Source organism: Cebidichthys violaceus, unplaced genomic scaffold (genome assembly GCF_023349555.1).
Source record: "Cebidichthys violaceus isolate CVI_PGR_0920_01 unplaced genomic scaffold, fCebVio1.0.p SCAF_19, whole genome shotgun sequence".
Classification (NCBI taxonomy): domain Eukaryota; kingdom Metazoa; phylum Chordata; class Actinopteri; order Perciformes; family Stichaeidae; genus Cebidichthys; species Cebidichthys violaceus.
This window is the reverse complement of record NW_027176361.1, coordinates 2,194,673-2,210,064: the sequence shown is the minus strand read 5'-3', so window position 1 is coordinate 2,210,064 and position 15,392 is coordinate 2,194,673. Positions and strand designations below refer to the sequence as shown.

Here is a 15,392-nt window from a genome sequence, read left to right as displayed (position 1 = left end):
CCTCCTCATTCTTCTTTTCCTTCCTCCTTCTCCTGCATCCTTCTTCTCCTGCCTCCTTCTTCTTTCTCCTCCTTCTTATGCCTCCTTCTTCTGCCTGCCTCCTTCTTCTCCTGCATCCTTCTTCTTTCTCCTCCTTCTTCTGCCTCCTTCTTGCCTTCGTCTTCTTATTTTAGTTCTTAAATATTTTATCGTTTGCAAACTTGAATGCAAAATAATGTTTGATGCACTAAATTTGATATTTATTTTAAATGTGTCCAACTAAACGGTCTCTTTGTCCCCAGATGATTTAATAATAATAATAATAATAATAATAATAATCGATACGTGTGTTTCTCTGTCGCTGACTTCCTGTTGTCGTTTCTAGGCGACCGGAGATCACCATCCTGTCCGCTGAGCCGCTGTCGTCCACATCCTGGTTCCCCGGAGCTTCGGGAGGATTCCCGCCTCCACCTCCTCCCGCGGCGCAGATCTGGGGACCCACGATCCCTCCGTCTGTGCAGGTAACTCCTGAGTATGGAGCCGGTTGTGTTCAAGGTTAGTTAGTTAGTTGCAGGATAACTTGGTTTGGTGGGAAGATGAAGCCCTTAACCTGCAGGAGGAGAACCTGTTAAATGTGAATGAGTGAGTTTCATTTCTATGAGGCGTTCAGTACCGAGTGAGGAAATGGTTATTTCCTAATTATGTATTCAAATGAGTTTGTTTTGACATCGTCTTCTCCTCCTCAGCCGCCTCCGTCCTACGAGGAGGTGATCAGAGAGAAGACTCAGGAGCAGGTTCTCCTTCCTCCTCCGTCCTCCTCCTCTTCCTCACCACGACCAGCGTCTTCAATAACGATCGCCACCCAGACTGACCCGGGTTCAGCCCCCGACCCCGAGGACTCTCCAGGTGAGAAGAAAGCTCCTCTTTCTCTTTATTTATTCATATGTTTATTATAAATATTTGTGTGTTTATGTGTGCAGTGAGAAGACCAGTGAGACCGCCGCGCCCTCCCAGACCGCCTCACGTCGATGACATCACCACCGCGGCCAGCCAGTCGTCACCCGACCTCCTCGCCGACCTCTGCCCACCTCTGACCTCGACCTCCAGCGCTCAGACCGACCAATGGGATCCGCCATTGGCCGGCGTTGACGTGGCAACCCCTCCGGCCGCTTCCTCCCGCGTCCCGTCGGAGCGTCCCAGGCCACGCCCCCGCACCGGGCTCGGCGCTCGGCCGATCGACGGCGACGTCAGGGTCCAGACTCTGGTGAAGCTGCGCGACGACGGCGCCGCGACGCTGCTGGCCGCCCGCGCGGGAGCTACCGCCAACCAGGAAGGGAGTCGGGGGAAGTACCTCCGGGAGCTGCTCGAGGCCTTCGGCGACGACGACTGGGGATTCCCCGACCGCCGCAGCGACAGCAGTGAGGACAGCCAATCGGAGAGCGAGGAGGAAGACGAGGAAGAGGAGGACATGGCGACTCTGAAGGCGAGGATACAAGCCTTCGAGCAGCAGCAGCAGCAGGTGGCTGACGGGAGCAGCGGAGACGGTGACAACGCCGACTTTGTCGTCGCAAAGAGACCTGAACCTCGGCCACGCCCTCGTCTTCAGGGGCAACCGGCCAAATCCGTCCCGCCCACCGTCGCCCCGAAACCTAAAAACTTTTCACAAGCACCCAAACCGTCCAGCAAGGTATTCTGGGAGGACGGAGGTTTGACGGACTCGGGTCAAACTGCGACCGAACCACCGCCGCCGAAGTCTGCTCCAGCTTTGGGGCCCCAACCCTGCAAAACCACTGAGAAACCCTCGGTGTCACCAAAACCACAGTCTGCCACGGACCCCCTCCAGTCTGGTACCTCCGCCCCCGTCCCGGCCCCGAGACCCGCTCCACCCAAGCTCACCTCCTCCGTCAGTGAGCCGGGAAACCCCAAACCTCCGCCCAGACCTCCAGTCGCCCCCAGGGCCAGCCTGGCGGCTCCGCCCCGGGACAAGAGCACCACAGCTGGGCACGACACGCCGACTCTGCCCCCGAGACCCTCTGTGGAGGTCAGCGGTCCGGATCAGGCCGGAGCAGACGAGACCCTGGACAACGCAAACCAGACCGGTGAGTGTTTCTGTCTGAGGTCTCCACTGACCTCTGCAGGCAGCTGGTGGGAACTACAACAACAACTACAAAAACAACAACAACAACAACCACTCTTTAAACAGCAGCTGTGAGTCTGAAGCCACAAACGTTTCCCTCTCTCACGGCCCACAGACGCGTTTCCATGTGAAGACCTTCTGCTGGTGTCGTAAACACAGTGACTCATCCTAAACAGACGGGTTTTCACTGGAAGCAGGACCCGAGGCTTTAAATCTAGACAGAAACCATCACACGCTAGCACAACAACAACCCGAGTCCTGCTTCTCAAATATGTATCCTAGTTTATTGATCTTCTGTGACTAATAAACTAACCAATCAAGTGTTGGCTGGAGGTTTGGTGGAGGCGTGCTGCTCCTCACTCGCTCTGCTCATCCAGCTGATAACAGAGAGAATCTGCTGATAAGAGGTCAGAGGTCATTCACTGAACTTCAGACCTGATTACAGGCTAAAACTGCAGTGTGACGCGTTCAAGCTCCGTTCAGAAAAAAGAGTCTTTATACAACTATTAAACGTGTGCACTGGTTTACTAGCTGTAATCAGTATGTTATGCGGCACCAGTACAACAAATACAAAATGTTATACATTAGTAATATGTAAAAGGTGTTTTTAGTTTTTTTTAAATCATGATTTCTTCTGTTTGTGTTTGTTTCAGTGAAAGTAGGAAGTGTTCGTCCAGGAGTCCCCACCAAACCAGCAGCGCTGACGTCACCACGCAGAGCCAGTGGTAAGATTGTGTGTGTGTGTGTGTGTGTGTGTGTGTGTGTGTGTGTGTGTGTGAGAGTGTGTGAGTGAGTGAGTCGAGAGCAGTGACGTAATCCCACCTCTAGGCGAGGGCCGGGTTCCTCTGTGGGAACATTGAAGCGCCTCCTGTCTGAAGTGATAGCAGGACTCTAAACCACCCGAGCACTCGGGGAAAGAACACAGTAAAACCTGAAATATTACAAGTATTGTTTCCCGATGAACAGGGTAGAGGTTCAGGCCTTCAGCGCAGACTCTACAGACCTTTATCTGCGCTGACTTTGTCCTTTTGAAGAGACTTCCTCGTGACGTCAGGGTTGAGCAACATGCTGATAAATAATAATATTATAGTTGTGGAATCGAATCCAAAACTCCAGAGAATTCATCTGCTTGTGGAACCTATCTAGGTTTCATCATTTGCGAGAAGCTAAAGTTATAAACAACTAATCAAACTACAGTTTTTAGTGGAAGCTAGTATATTAGCATTATTTAAGCTAGCCTGGAAGCTAGTCCGACATTACATATTGACTCTCTGATCTGAACTCGTAGCAGACACTTTGATTGTGGCTGCCTTTAAAATACAATTTATTTATTGAGAAATAGAATTACTTATTTATACTTTTAAACTTGTCGACTTGTTTTAGGTTTAAACCTCCGTTGGTTTAAGTATTTATACGTATTTTATTTCCTTCTAATTTAACTTTTTTTTAATTGTTTCACCATGAACAATGTTATATTTATTTTTCTGAAGTTAATTTAGTGTTTATTAGTCTCTTCATTTTGGTCTCGTTTTGTTCTTGTCAATCATTCGTGAAGCTCTTTAAATTGCGTTTGTTTAGTTTGAGAGCTGCTGAAGCTGGGTGTGTCTTTAGTACAATGGATCGTTTGAGAGCTTAGAGACACAAAACTTGCTCATTATGTTGCAGGAATATGTAAACGTGGAGAGATTTAACGTGTGTGTGTGTGAGACGGGGGGGGGGGGGGTTGTTGTATTCAATCCAAAGCTTGTGAAAGAAAAATGCAGCGATTGTGTGAGAAGAAAAAAAGCCTCCTCTGTTGTTAGTGGTGTGTGTGTGTGTGTGTGTGTGTGTGTGTGTGTGTGTGTGTGTGTGTGTGTGTGTGTGTGTGTGTGTGTGTGTGTGTGTGTGTGTGTGTGTGTGTGTGTGTGTGTGTGATCTTCAGCCAAGCCGTGTGATTGGCCAGCTTGACAGAGAATTCCCGTTATGCAACTCTCCGAGGCTTCTCATTGGCTGCTACGTGAACCAGGAAGTGTTCTTCAGAGGTTACAGTCGGCGCTCTGTTGTCGTGTCTCAGCTGCAGAAACCAGCTGGAGAACATTTTTCAACCGTTGTCGCAAGAAAAGGAAGTGTGTGTGTGTGTGTGTGTGTGTGTGTGTGTGTGTGTGTGTGTGTGTGTGTGTGTGTGTGTGTGTGACCTTGAGTTTGGTGAAAAGCATTTGAGAGTGAAAGAGATAAAGAAAGCTGAAGTGTCTTTTTCTAACATAAACACAGGAGTTTCTGTTAGCTTAGCACGCTAAAGGTGCTCTGACTTCATCTGTACTTTGTCATTTAATGTGTGAAGAACATCCTGAATGTGTAGAATGAGATGAAGGGGTTTGTTGTGTCCTCTTCTTATAGACGATAACTACATTGAAACGTTCCTTGTTGTTGTTGTTGTTGTTGTTGTTGCACGTTATCGTCTGACATGAATAACGTCTGACGTCTGCCCTCAAACCTCCAGCTCCTAATCTGGCCCCCAAACCCTCCGGAGCCTCGCCGACGCCTCCGGACCAGAACCCGAACCCGGTGGTCCCGTCCAAACCTACAGCCGCCACGGCACCCAGACCCCCGGCTCCGGCTCTGAGGAAAGGCCCCATGATCCAGACCAGACCAGAACCCCCCGCTGCACAGCAGAACTCCTCGGACCCTCCTCTTCCTCCACGGTAACTGAGACATCTGTCCTGTTTATTAATAGAAACTACTCGTTAATCTCAGTCTCCTTACGTTTAGTTCTCTTCCCCTCCAGGCCTTCCAGCGTGAAGCTCCTCCCCCTTCGTCCTCCTCCAATCAAATCCAGTCCCGGGCGACCGCCTCCTCCTCAGGCCGTCACCTCCACGACTCCTCCTCCTCCGTCCAGAACAGGCCCCGCCCCCTCCGTGTCCTCGGCCGGCCAGTCGTCGCCTTCTCAAACCACTACACCCCCTTCTCCTGTGCCAGCCAATCAGATGCAGCCTCCTCGGGCGTCGAAGAGAGGACCGCCTCTGCCCCCCCGCCCAAAACCTGGACACCCCCTCTACAACAGCTACGTGGTATGAACACACACACACACACACACACACAGTGCTGACATAGACTTAAGTTCTCTTCCTTTTCTCTCAGAAACAGGAAGTCCTGATCGTCCTGGACGACCCGAGCCCCTCAGAGCACCAATCAGGTGAAGGCAGGAGTCAAACCGCCGTCGTCCAACCATCACAGTGTCTCCTGGACCTGGACGCCCAACCGGAGCCCGCTCCAGATCAGGACGGCCAATCAAAAGCTTCCTTGGGGGGCCTCAGCCTATCGGACTCCCAGGTGACTGAGCAGTCGAGTCATGACCCGTTTCATGATTTAAATAATGTAACCGCTGGAGGTGACCGTTGTCTGTGGGTTTGTTTTCAGTCCATTCTTCCTGTTCAGCCCTCTGAGCCCAAAGAGCAGCCCGACCCGCCTCCTGTCAGGTCAGAGTTCAAACACAGACCCATGAAGAAGAACAGCTGTTTATAGGAGTGTGTGTGTGTGTGTTTAACTGTGTGTGTGTGTGTGTGTGTGTGTGTGTGTGCGTGTGCGTGTGCGTAGCGGTCCTCGCTGCGTCGCCCTGTTCGACTATGAGGGCGAGGAGGACGACGAGCTCACCTTCTCCCAGGGTGACGTCATCGCCCTCCTGGAGCTCATTGGACAGGAGTGGGGGCGGGGCCAGATCCACGGGCGAGTCGGGATGTTCCCCCTGAACTTCGCCGAGGTGGTGGAGCCGCCGGCGATGACGTCGTTACCATCGACGGACGGGAAACCGACGTCGACGGAGAACCCGGTGACAGAAAGTACCGGTGAGCAGAACGGCCCTTTATTACCTTAAAATGTGTTTGATGTTTAAAAATACAATGAGTTATAACATTAAACATGTAGCTATAATGTAATAATATTAATACAATAATAATATATTATCTTGCGTACAAGAAATGTGTGCTTTACAAAAAGTAAAAGACTTAAAATAAACATTAAAACTAATTAATATAAGACGATCACTTAAAAATAAGATGAAATAGAATACATATATTTATACATAATACATTATATTGAATTTGATGTTGTTGTTTTTGTCTTCAACAGCACCAAAGACCTCACAGGACCCCGGCTCAGAGGTGTGTGTGTGTGTGTGTGTGTGTGTGTGTGTGTGTGTGTGTGTGTGTGTGTGTGTGTGTGCGTGTGCGCGCGCGCGTGTGTGTGTGTGTTTATATAAGTGTGTGTGTGTAGTTTTAGTGTCACATATTTTCTTTACAGGTTAGTCTGTTGATTCTGTTCTCTAGTCACGTTTGTTCCCTATAGTTTCTACCTTGTAGTCCATAATGGTTAAATGAATCGTACTTCCTCTCCAGGAGGAGGAGGAGGAGGAGGAGGAGGAGGAGGAGGAGGAGGAGTGGGCCGAGGCTCTGTTCCACTTCCCCGGTCAGACTGCAGACGACCTGTCTTTCCACAAGGGGGCGCTCATCAGGGTGACGGAGCACCTCGACGCCCAGTGGAGGAGAGGACGAGTGGAGGGGAGGGAGGGCCTCTACCCTGCTGCCTTCACACAGGCCTGTCAGGGTAACACACACACACACACACACACACACACACACACACACACACACACACACACAGTATCTAACAGTATATCTAATAATACACTATATGTACTATCATATCTTATTACTCGTGTATTAAAGTTTGCGGAGCTCTCTGACCAGAACTTCCTCTTCCTGTTTCCAGCTCAGCCAATCACAGGCCGGCAGTCGGCGGTTAAAGGCGTGGCCAAGTTTGACTTCACGGCGGAGAGCGAGGATGAGCTCACTCTAAAGGTGTGTGTGTGTGTGTGTGTGTGTGTGTGTGTGTGTGTGTGTGTGTGTGTGTGTGTGTGTGTGTGTGTGTGTGTGTGTGTTTTTATTTAGACCAGTTCATGTGAGTGAAGACAAAACAAAGCAGCAGTTGAAGGTTCTCAATAACATTACAATAATAGTTTTTTTTATTGGCTAACTCTTCTTCTCTTCCTTCCTATCTTCCTTCTTCTCTTCTTCTTCTCCTCCTCTCTTCCTCTCTTTTTCTCTTCCTCCCTCTCTTCTTCTCTTCCTCCCTCTCTTGTTCTCTTCCTCCCTTCTTCTCTTCCTCCCTCTCTTGTTCTCTTCCTCCCTTCTTCTTCTCTTCCTCCTGCAGGTCGGTGATGTCATAACACAGGTGGAGTTTGTGGATGAGCAGTGGATTCTGGGAGTTGTGGGCGGGAGGCGTGGGATTGTTCCTAAAAACTACATTTCACTTCTCTGATGAGGAAATCATGAAAACAACTACAACTTCTTCTTCTTCTTCTTTATATATTGCAGCTTCTCACTGAGTGATGCGTTCACTGAAGTCCAGAGTTTCAATGTTTCCCCAAAAACCTTTCAGACATTTTTTTTTAATGAAAGAATAATTCGCCTTTTTTGTCACTAAACTGGAGCTCTGAGCTGTGATCGGCTCGTCTCTCTGATGGACGGAGTTCAACAGATTTTAGCGACTCTTCACCACCTGGACTGTTGGTGCTGAAGAACCAGTGGACCTCAACCGGTTCTAAAGGTTCTAAAGGATCAATGAGATGGTGATGGTCTGCTCACTTTTCTGTAACACTTCCTCTGACGTCTATAACGCATTAAAAACATACTTCTAGTGCGTTATAATCTGCTTACAGCTGTTTAATTATAGTTACAGGCACTTGTTAACATTCATACTTTAAAACAATAATAACACATTATAAACGTTTTATAACTAGTAATAGGGTCAAGTATCAAAATACAACTGACTTTTCATAGTGTATTATAATTACTATTGTTAAAAAAAGATATTTTTTATAATGTGTAAAGAAAAACATAATTTGATCACATTTGGTGTCTTATTCTTTCATATATTTAGTGATATTTTTTTCACTTTACTGGAAGCAAACGATCACGATAATAAAATCACGTTATAATTATTAAAATGATTTAATTCAGCAGCTCAAATAGACGAAATAAATATAAATCCACCTTTCACTTGATCACCTGGTGAGCAGCTTTGATGTATATAAATATAAATGCATGGAATACATGCTGTGAGCAGATTATAACGCATTATAATTATGTTCATAACGTATTACAGACGTTGCATGTAAAGTGCTACTGACGGCTTTTTAAACGTGTTTTATGTGTCGGATACATTTTAAACTTCAAACTGGAAAACCTTCAAAGACGACGACTCACTCACTTTATCATCGATCAGAGAACAATGTGGCGCTCTAAAGAACGATGCGGAGCTCATTAGAACGACGCAGAGCTCTAAAGAACGACGCGGCGCTCTATAGAATGATGAGCTCTAAAGAACGACGCGGCGCTCTATAGAATGATGAGCTCTAAAGAACGACGCGGCGCTCTATAGAATGATGAGCTCTAAAGAACGACGCGGCGCTCTATAGAATGATGAGCTCTAAAGAACGACGCGGCGCTCTATAGAATGATGAGCTCTAAAGAACGACGCGGCGCTCTATAGAATGATGAGCTCTATAGAACGACGCGGCGCTCTAAAGAATGATGAGCTCTAAAGAACGACGCGGCGCTCTATAGAATGATGAGCTCTAAAGAACGACGCGGCGCTCTATAGAATGATGAGCTCTAAAGAACGACGCGGCGCTCTATAGAATGATGAGCTCTAAAAAACGACGCGGCGCTCTAAAGAACGACGCAGCGCTCTATAGAATGATGAGCTCTAAAGAACGACGCGGCGCTCTAAAGAACGATGCGCTCTAAAGAACGACGCGGCGCTCTATAGAATGATGAGCTCTATAGAACGACGCGGCGCTCTAAAGAATGACGCGCTCTAAAGAACGACGTGGAGCTCTAAAGAACGACGCGCTCTAAAGAACGGCGTGGAGCTCTATAGAATGATGAGCTCTATAGAACGACGCGGCGCTCTAAAGAACAACGCAGAGCTCTTATTGTTGCACATGAAATGTTTTCCATTCACTAAGCTCTAAATCATTTTCCATAAAGAACACTAACGCTGCATGTCATCTGTTTACAAACTGATGATTATTATTCAGGGGGAAGAGTTTCACGACGTGATTATGAAAGATGTTTGTGAAGTAAACATGATTTGTTTTAAACGTGCAGCAGAAACCGCTCTATAAAAACGTACAAAACTTCAAAGACATTGACATAAAACATGTTAGAGTTACATCTAAATGTCTATGAATACATAACTCACAAAGTGCTTTAATGACGGTTTGCTGGAAGTTGAGACATTAAGGAGCTAAAATAAATTGGTTCATGTTTCCTGAAGTGTGTTTGTCACAAGAGATGAAGCTCTAGCTGTAGTTTAGTTCTGTACTTTCTTCTTCTCTGATCATGTTAAAAACACTACATCTAATCCAGACTGAATACACAAGTCTGACTGAACTCATATCAATGTTTTTATTAAAGGTGGAATGTGGAGGATGAATGTCTCTTATTAAATGAACGTTGTTTTACTCACGAGTGCAGAGATCAACCTCTCATTCCTGCCACTCAGCGTTTTTACATTTCTTCTTCTTTTTACTCTTCCTGACTGAGAAGTCAGATTGAAGTTGTTGCTTTTATTTGGGAGTTTATTAACCCAGCTGGTTAATGCACAGTAGATGTGTGGTGATAGATGGTGTTTGGTTTATCACTTCTCTTCATGCACTTCTTTTAAAATCTCCAGAAGATAACAAGTGTGATGTTTATGTTTAGTAAAGGTAATGAGCAAAAGAAAAGATTTAAATTTACTGCAGCAGCTTTTCCTGTTGGCTGATAGTTTATTTTACATGATTATATATATATATATTCATGTCAGTTAATATCACATGACATCAGAAGCCCTTCAAATGTAACAAGGTAACTATCTGCTGTCATATAAAAACAGATTTTATGATTTGACGGTCCTGAAAGAAGAATGTTGAAATGTTGCCACTATATATTGTTAAATTTAAATTATTAGAGATCTGTGTTTCCTGCTTTTATCCATCACTGATCAGTTTGTAAATATATACGACTAATCATCTTCACGACTGTAACACTAGTTTAGTGAGAGAGACGCACAATGAGAGACATCTATGAATTGCTTTGTGAGAGATATTTTATGTATAACCAAACATTCCAACTTTTTAACAAATAAAACTTTCAGACATTTCAGTAATAGTTCAATTTGTCTTTTTATTTTTTTTGTGTTAATAGTTCTGTTTCATCGCCTGATGTGTTTTATTTCAGAGCTCAGGTCTCTGATAACTGGTGATAACATGTTTAAAGGAAGATTAAATGTTAAATTTACACCCGAGAGAACAAAACACTCAAATCATTTCTCATAGTCTTTGATATCGTTGAATGCTTGAATGTTGTAGTTGTTGTGTTTATGTCCGTTAAACTAAGTAAAGGTTGGTTGGGTTTGTGCTAATTCATGTAAATATGGCTGGAAGATTAGAAGACTTTTAACACTCAATTTAGAAAGTCACAGGCACACATTTACTACATTTTACATATTCATCATCGTTCTCGCTAACAATAGATCAAAAGAAAACACCCTTTACTTGATTAGCTGTATCCAATAACAGCATAAACGCTCTTGTTACTTCTTCTAAACTCACTAAATAACGGTAAAAGCTTTGCAATTATTCAGAGGACTAGACGGTAATATGAAGTTACACACAGGAAATGTTAAACAATGACTCAAATGATTGATTATCAAGTTCCCCCTAACTCACGGTACGTCTTTGTCTACTCGAGTTAACAGAACTCAGCAACGTCTCCGTTAGAGCCGAGCCAGAGTCCGGCGTAGAGCGGCTCGGTGAATGTGGTCTGGACTCTGTGGAGCAGAGTGGAGGTTTCAGAGACTCTGTAGAAGGCCAGAAACCCCGTCATGTGATCCAGGAACACTCCTACTCTGGAGGACTGAGGAACGGAGATGCTGAGTGAGCGATTGTCATGCATGAAGGTAAAACTATCGCGGCAAAGCAACGCCCAAGACTTGTTGTTCCGTCCGAATGCACTTGCATGGATGTTGTTCCTGTCGACGCTCTTGTAAGCGACCGCTACTACGGCATGTCTGCTCATCTCCACCTCCCAGTAGCAGCGTCCAGTCAGCCCCTCTTTACTCAGGACCTGAGATCTGTAGATGAACCTGTCTAGATGCTTAGGATATGGCGTGTTTTTGTCGTCGTATGTTATCTTTCTGTTCTCCTCTGACAAAACCAGAAATGTCCTCGCTGTGTTTGGGTCCAGTGTGATTCGACGTGAATAATGTAAGAACTCGGCTCTGGTCGTTGGCTCCACTGAAGGCCATTTCTCAGTGAGAATGGCCTGCATTTGATTTCTGGCTGCTGTAACAGCGACCATCACTTCTTCAAAAAACCACGGGCGTCTCAACTCTGGTCCTTGTAGGTCCAGAGGCTCGGTAAGTTGTGACAGCGAGGGGTACATTTTAAGAAACTGGGCGTTGTCGTCTGTGCGTGAGAGCTGCTGCAGCTCAGCGTCTTTCCTCTTCAGCTTAGCGACGTCCTGCTCCAGCTTCTCCTGGAGCTCTTTGACTCGACTCACGTCGGATTTCTGCTGAGATCTGATCTCCTGCGTCACATCGGAGCTTCTTTTCTGAATGAGACGGATCATTTCGGTAAAGATCCTTTTGCTGTTCACCACGGCTTCATCAGCAGAGCGATTGATGTCCTCGGCCTCTTGCTGAAGTCCCTTCACGTCCCTCTGGCGCTCCTGGATCCTCTGCTGAATCCTCTGCCGACTCCTATCGAGCTCCCCCTGCTTCTCGGTCCGTTCTGTTGCGGCCGAGACCGTGTCGTGGCCTTTGTGTTCATCCACAGAGCAGAGAATACAGATACAGATGTTCTCGGTGCAGCAGAACATCTTCATGGCCTCATCGTGGCGAGGGCAGATGTTCTCCCGGAGGTTGACAGAGGCCTCGACGAGTGTGTGCTTTTTAAAAGCAGGAGAGTTGTAGTGAGGCTGGAGGTGTCGCTTGCAGTAAGAGGCCAGACAAACCAGACAGGACTTGAAGGCTTTCAGTTTCCTCCCGCTGCAGACATCACAGGCCACATCTTCAGGTCCAGCGTAGCAGTGATCGGCAGGAGCGGCTCGGAGTCCGGTCTCCTTCAGCTCCTCCGCCAGCATGGCCAACAAGGTGTTCTTCAGCAGCGCCGGCCTCGGGCTGAAGGTCTGTCGGCACTGAGGGCAGCTGTGGAGTTTCTTCTGGTCTTCCTTGTCCCACGAGGTTTTAATGCAGCTCATGCAGTAGTTGTGTCCACAGGGAACAGTCACCGGATCCCTCAGTAGATCCAGACAGATGGAACAGCAGAGTTTCACCTCGTCTGCTTGATGTCTTCGCTGCGCCATTTCAACTTCTTCAACAAAACAAGCAATGTTGTTTCATGCTGCTCACAGCCAAATAACAGCATCACACATGAAGCCAAACCCCTTTTTCTTTATTACACAACTGTCAACTGATCCACATGTTGGTCACACCCATCTTCAAACTGGCAGATCTGGAAAATTCAGAGATATTCAGAGTTGGACTCGTGTTTTGAGAAAAGGGAGGGGCTATCTGTGATGCATTCAAGGCAATGGAGCAGTTCTGTTCTTGTTTATAACTGGTTGGAAGCTTTATGTTCAGCTGCCTTTTCATAGATTACAGAGCTGTTTTTTTCGGGTGGACGTATTGACCTGAGATGAGCCTGTGAATATGTCCGATCCTCATTGTTTCCAACAAATACTAATTTGCTTTCAAGAAAACCGAGCCGTTTCTTACGTTAGCGGTGCGTTCAGGCGTCTCTGCTTTTAGTCTTTACCCATTTGTCACCACAGTGGAAAGATATGGTTACAAGTAAAAGAAAAATACTGCATACAAAACATGACTTGACTACTCAAGTATACAGGGAAACTAAGCTCAGCTTCATTGTTGGGGAAGAACTTTTGGGGCTTTTCTTGCTCTCAGATTGAATAATACAATAATAATACAAATAATTCAAAAAAAGTGAGATTTTCTATACTTAATGAGCTCTAATGTTGAATATAAAATATGAATCTGCAGAGCAACCAGTAACTCTAGACTTCATGTACTGGGTAGATTGTAAGTGCCACAACCTCAAAATGATATTTAAGTACAGTTGTGGTCAAAAGTTTACATACACTTGTAAAGAACATAATGTCATGGCTCTCTTGAGTTTCCAGTTATTTCTACAACTCTGATTTTTCTCTGATAGAGTGATTGGAACAGATACTTCTTTGTCACAAAAAAACATTCATGAAGTTTGGTTCTTTCATGACTTTATTATGGGTTAACAGAAAAAGTGATCAAATCTGCTGGGTCAAAAATATACATACAGCAGTGCTAATATTTGGTTACATGTCCCTTGGCCATTTTCACTTCAATTAGGCGCTTTTGGTAGCCATCCACAAGCTTCTGGCAAGCTTCTCGTTGAATCTTTGACCACTCCTCTTGACAGAATTGGTGCAGTTCAGTTAAATTTGATGGCTTTCTGACATGGACTTGTTTCTTCAGCATTGTCCACATGTTCTCAATGGGATTTAAGTCAGGACTTTGGGAAGGCCATTCTAAAACCCTAATTCTAGCCTGATTTAGCCATTCCATTACCACTTTTGATGTGCGTTTGGGGTCATTGTCCTGTTGGAACACCCAACTGCGCCCAAGACCCAACCTTCGGGCTGATGATTTTAGGTTATCTTGAAGAATTTGAAGGTAATCCTCCTTCTTCATTATCCCATTTACTCTCTGTAAAGCACCAGTTCCATTGGCAGCAAAACAGCCCCACAGCATAATACTACCACCACCGTGCTTGACGGTAGGCATGGTGTTCTTGGGGTTAAAGGCCTCACCTTTTCTCCTCCAAACATATTGCTGGGCATTGTGGCCAAACAGCTTGATTTTTGTTTCGTCTGACCACAGAACTTTCCTCCAGAAGGTCTTATCTTTGTCCATGTGATCAGCAGCAAACTTCAGTCGAGCCTTAAGGTGCCGCTTTTGGAGCGAGGGCTTCCTTCTTGCACGGCAGCCTCTCAGTCCATGGAGATGCAAAACATGCTTGACTGTGGACACTGACACCTGTGTTCCAGCAGCTTCTAATTCTTGGCAGATCTGCTTTTTGGTGGTTCTCGGTTGACTCTTCACCCTCCTGACCAATTTTCTCTCAGCAGCAGGTGATAGCTTGCGTTTTCTTCCTGATCATGGCAGTGACAAAACAGTGCCATGCACTTTATACTTACAAACAATTGTTTGCACTGTTGCTCTTGGGACCTGCAGCTGCTTTGAAATGGCTCCAAGTGACTTTCCTGACTTGTTCAAGTCAATGATTTGCTTTTTCAGATCCATGCTGAGCTCCTTTGACTTTCCCATTGTAGCGTTTGTGGGCGTTTGTATCCAATGAGCCCTATTTAAATGGCCTCAGAGAAGTCACCAGCTGTAGTCACTCATAATCACTCACAAGAAGTTAAGAGGCCATGCTATGAAGCTCATTTCATTGACACAACTTTCTAAGTCACCAAAATTGCTAATTCATGTTGCTGTATGTATATTTTTGACCCAGCAGATTTTGTCACTTTTTCTGTTAACCCATAAAGTCATGAAAGAACCAAACTTCATGAATGTTTTTTGTGACAAAGAAGTATCTGTTCCAATCACTCTATCAGAGAAAAATCAGAGTTGTAGAAATAACTGGAAACTCAAGAGAGCCATGACATTATGTTCTTTACAAGTGTATGTAAACTTTTGACCACAACTGTACATGTACGTAGTAACTTTCCTAAAAAGGAAAAGCTTTAAGAGGTAACGTTGACCCAATATTCTGCTCCAGTCATTATTGTTCTACACGTTTAACATAATGTAATAAACTAAACATGATATGAACTAGCTGATTTAGATCACAGTCAAAAAGACGAACCAGGTTAACATGATGCCACTGCATCAGTTTTTATTTTCACAGTTGAACACATCGCTCCTCCGATCCAAACCAGGGTGTTTCTTTTTCTTCATTTGAACCGAAACCCTGATCCCAACAAACATACATGTTTCATATCGACACGCATCACATCACAGATCATCGTTAGCATTTGAACACGTCTTCAGGTCACGCGTCTCCTCACACTTCAACTCTGGACCGGTTTTCCTCAAAGCATCTCTCAGTAAGGAGAAACACTCGGATGTCAAACGGCTGATTTTAGATCTTAAAATGCTCAAAGAGAACACCTTTTTAAATGTTCAAAGGTCAGTC

At 45.5% G+C, this 15,392-nt stretch overlaps 2 protein-coding genes across 2 annotated transcripts in view; one reads left to right on the top strand and one right to left on the bottom strand.

Moving 5' to 3' along the window:
• LOC137874498 (SH3 domain-containing protein 19-like) overlaps positions 1-10,299 on the top strand; it is an 18,316-nt gene extending 8,017 nt beyond the window's left edge. The window contains exons 5-17 of the mRNA XM_068713197.1: positions 365-500; positions 726-885; positions 960-2,078; positions 2,770-2,841; positions 4,596-4,797; positions 4,881-5,163; positions 5,234-5,425; positions 5,513-5,571; positions 5,690-5,937; positions 6,221-6,252; positions 6,496-6,694; positions 6,860-6,948; positions 7,301-10,299. Of these exons, the coding sequence (XP_068569298.1) occupies positions 365-500; positions 726-885; positions 960-2,078; positions 2,770-2,841; positions 4,596-4,797; positions 4,881-5,163; positions 5,234-5,425; positions 5,513-5,571; positions 5,690-5,937; positions 6,221-6,252; positions 6,496-6,694; positions 6,860-6,948; positions 7,301-7,408 (2,899 nt within the window). The 3' untranslated portion in view covers positions 7,409-10,299. The remainder of the gene's footprint in view (positions 1-364; positions 501-725; positions 886-959; positions 2,079-2,769; positions 2,842-4,595; positions 4,798-4,880; positions 5,164-5,233; positions 5,426-5,512; positions 5,572-5,689; positions 5,938-6,220; positions 6,253-6,495; positions 6,695-6,859; positions 6,949-7,300) is intronic.
• Positions 10,300-10,787: 488 nt separating this feature from the next.
• On the bottom strand, positions 10,788-12,501 carry LOC137874500 (E3 ubiquitin/ISG15 ligase TRIM25-like). The gene has a single exon (XM_068713203.1). The coding sequence runs from the start codon at positions 12,499-12,501 to the stop codon at positions 10,888-10,890; it is 1,614 nt and encodes a 537-aa protein (XP_068569304.1). The 3' UTR covers positions 10,788-10,887.
• Between the last annotated feature and the right edge of the window lie 2,891 nt (positions 12,502-15,392).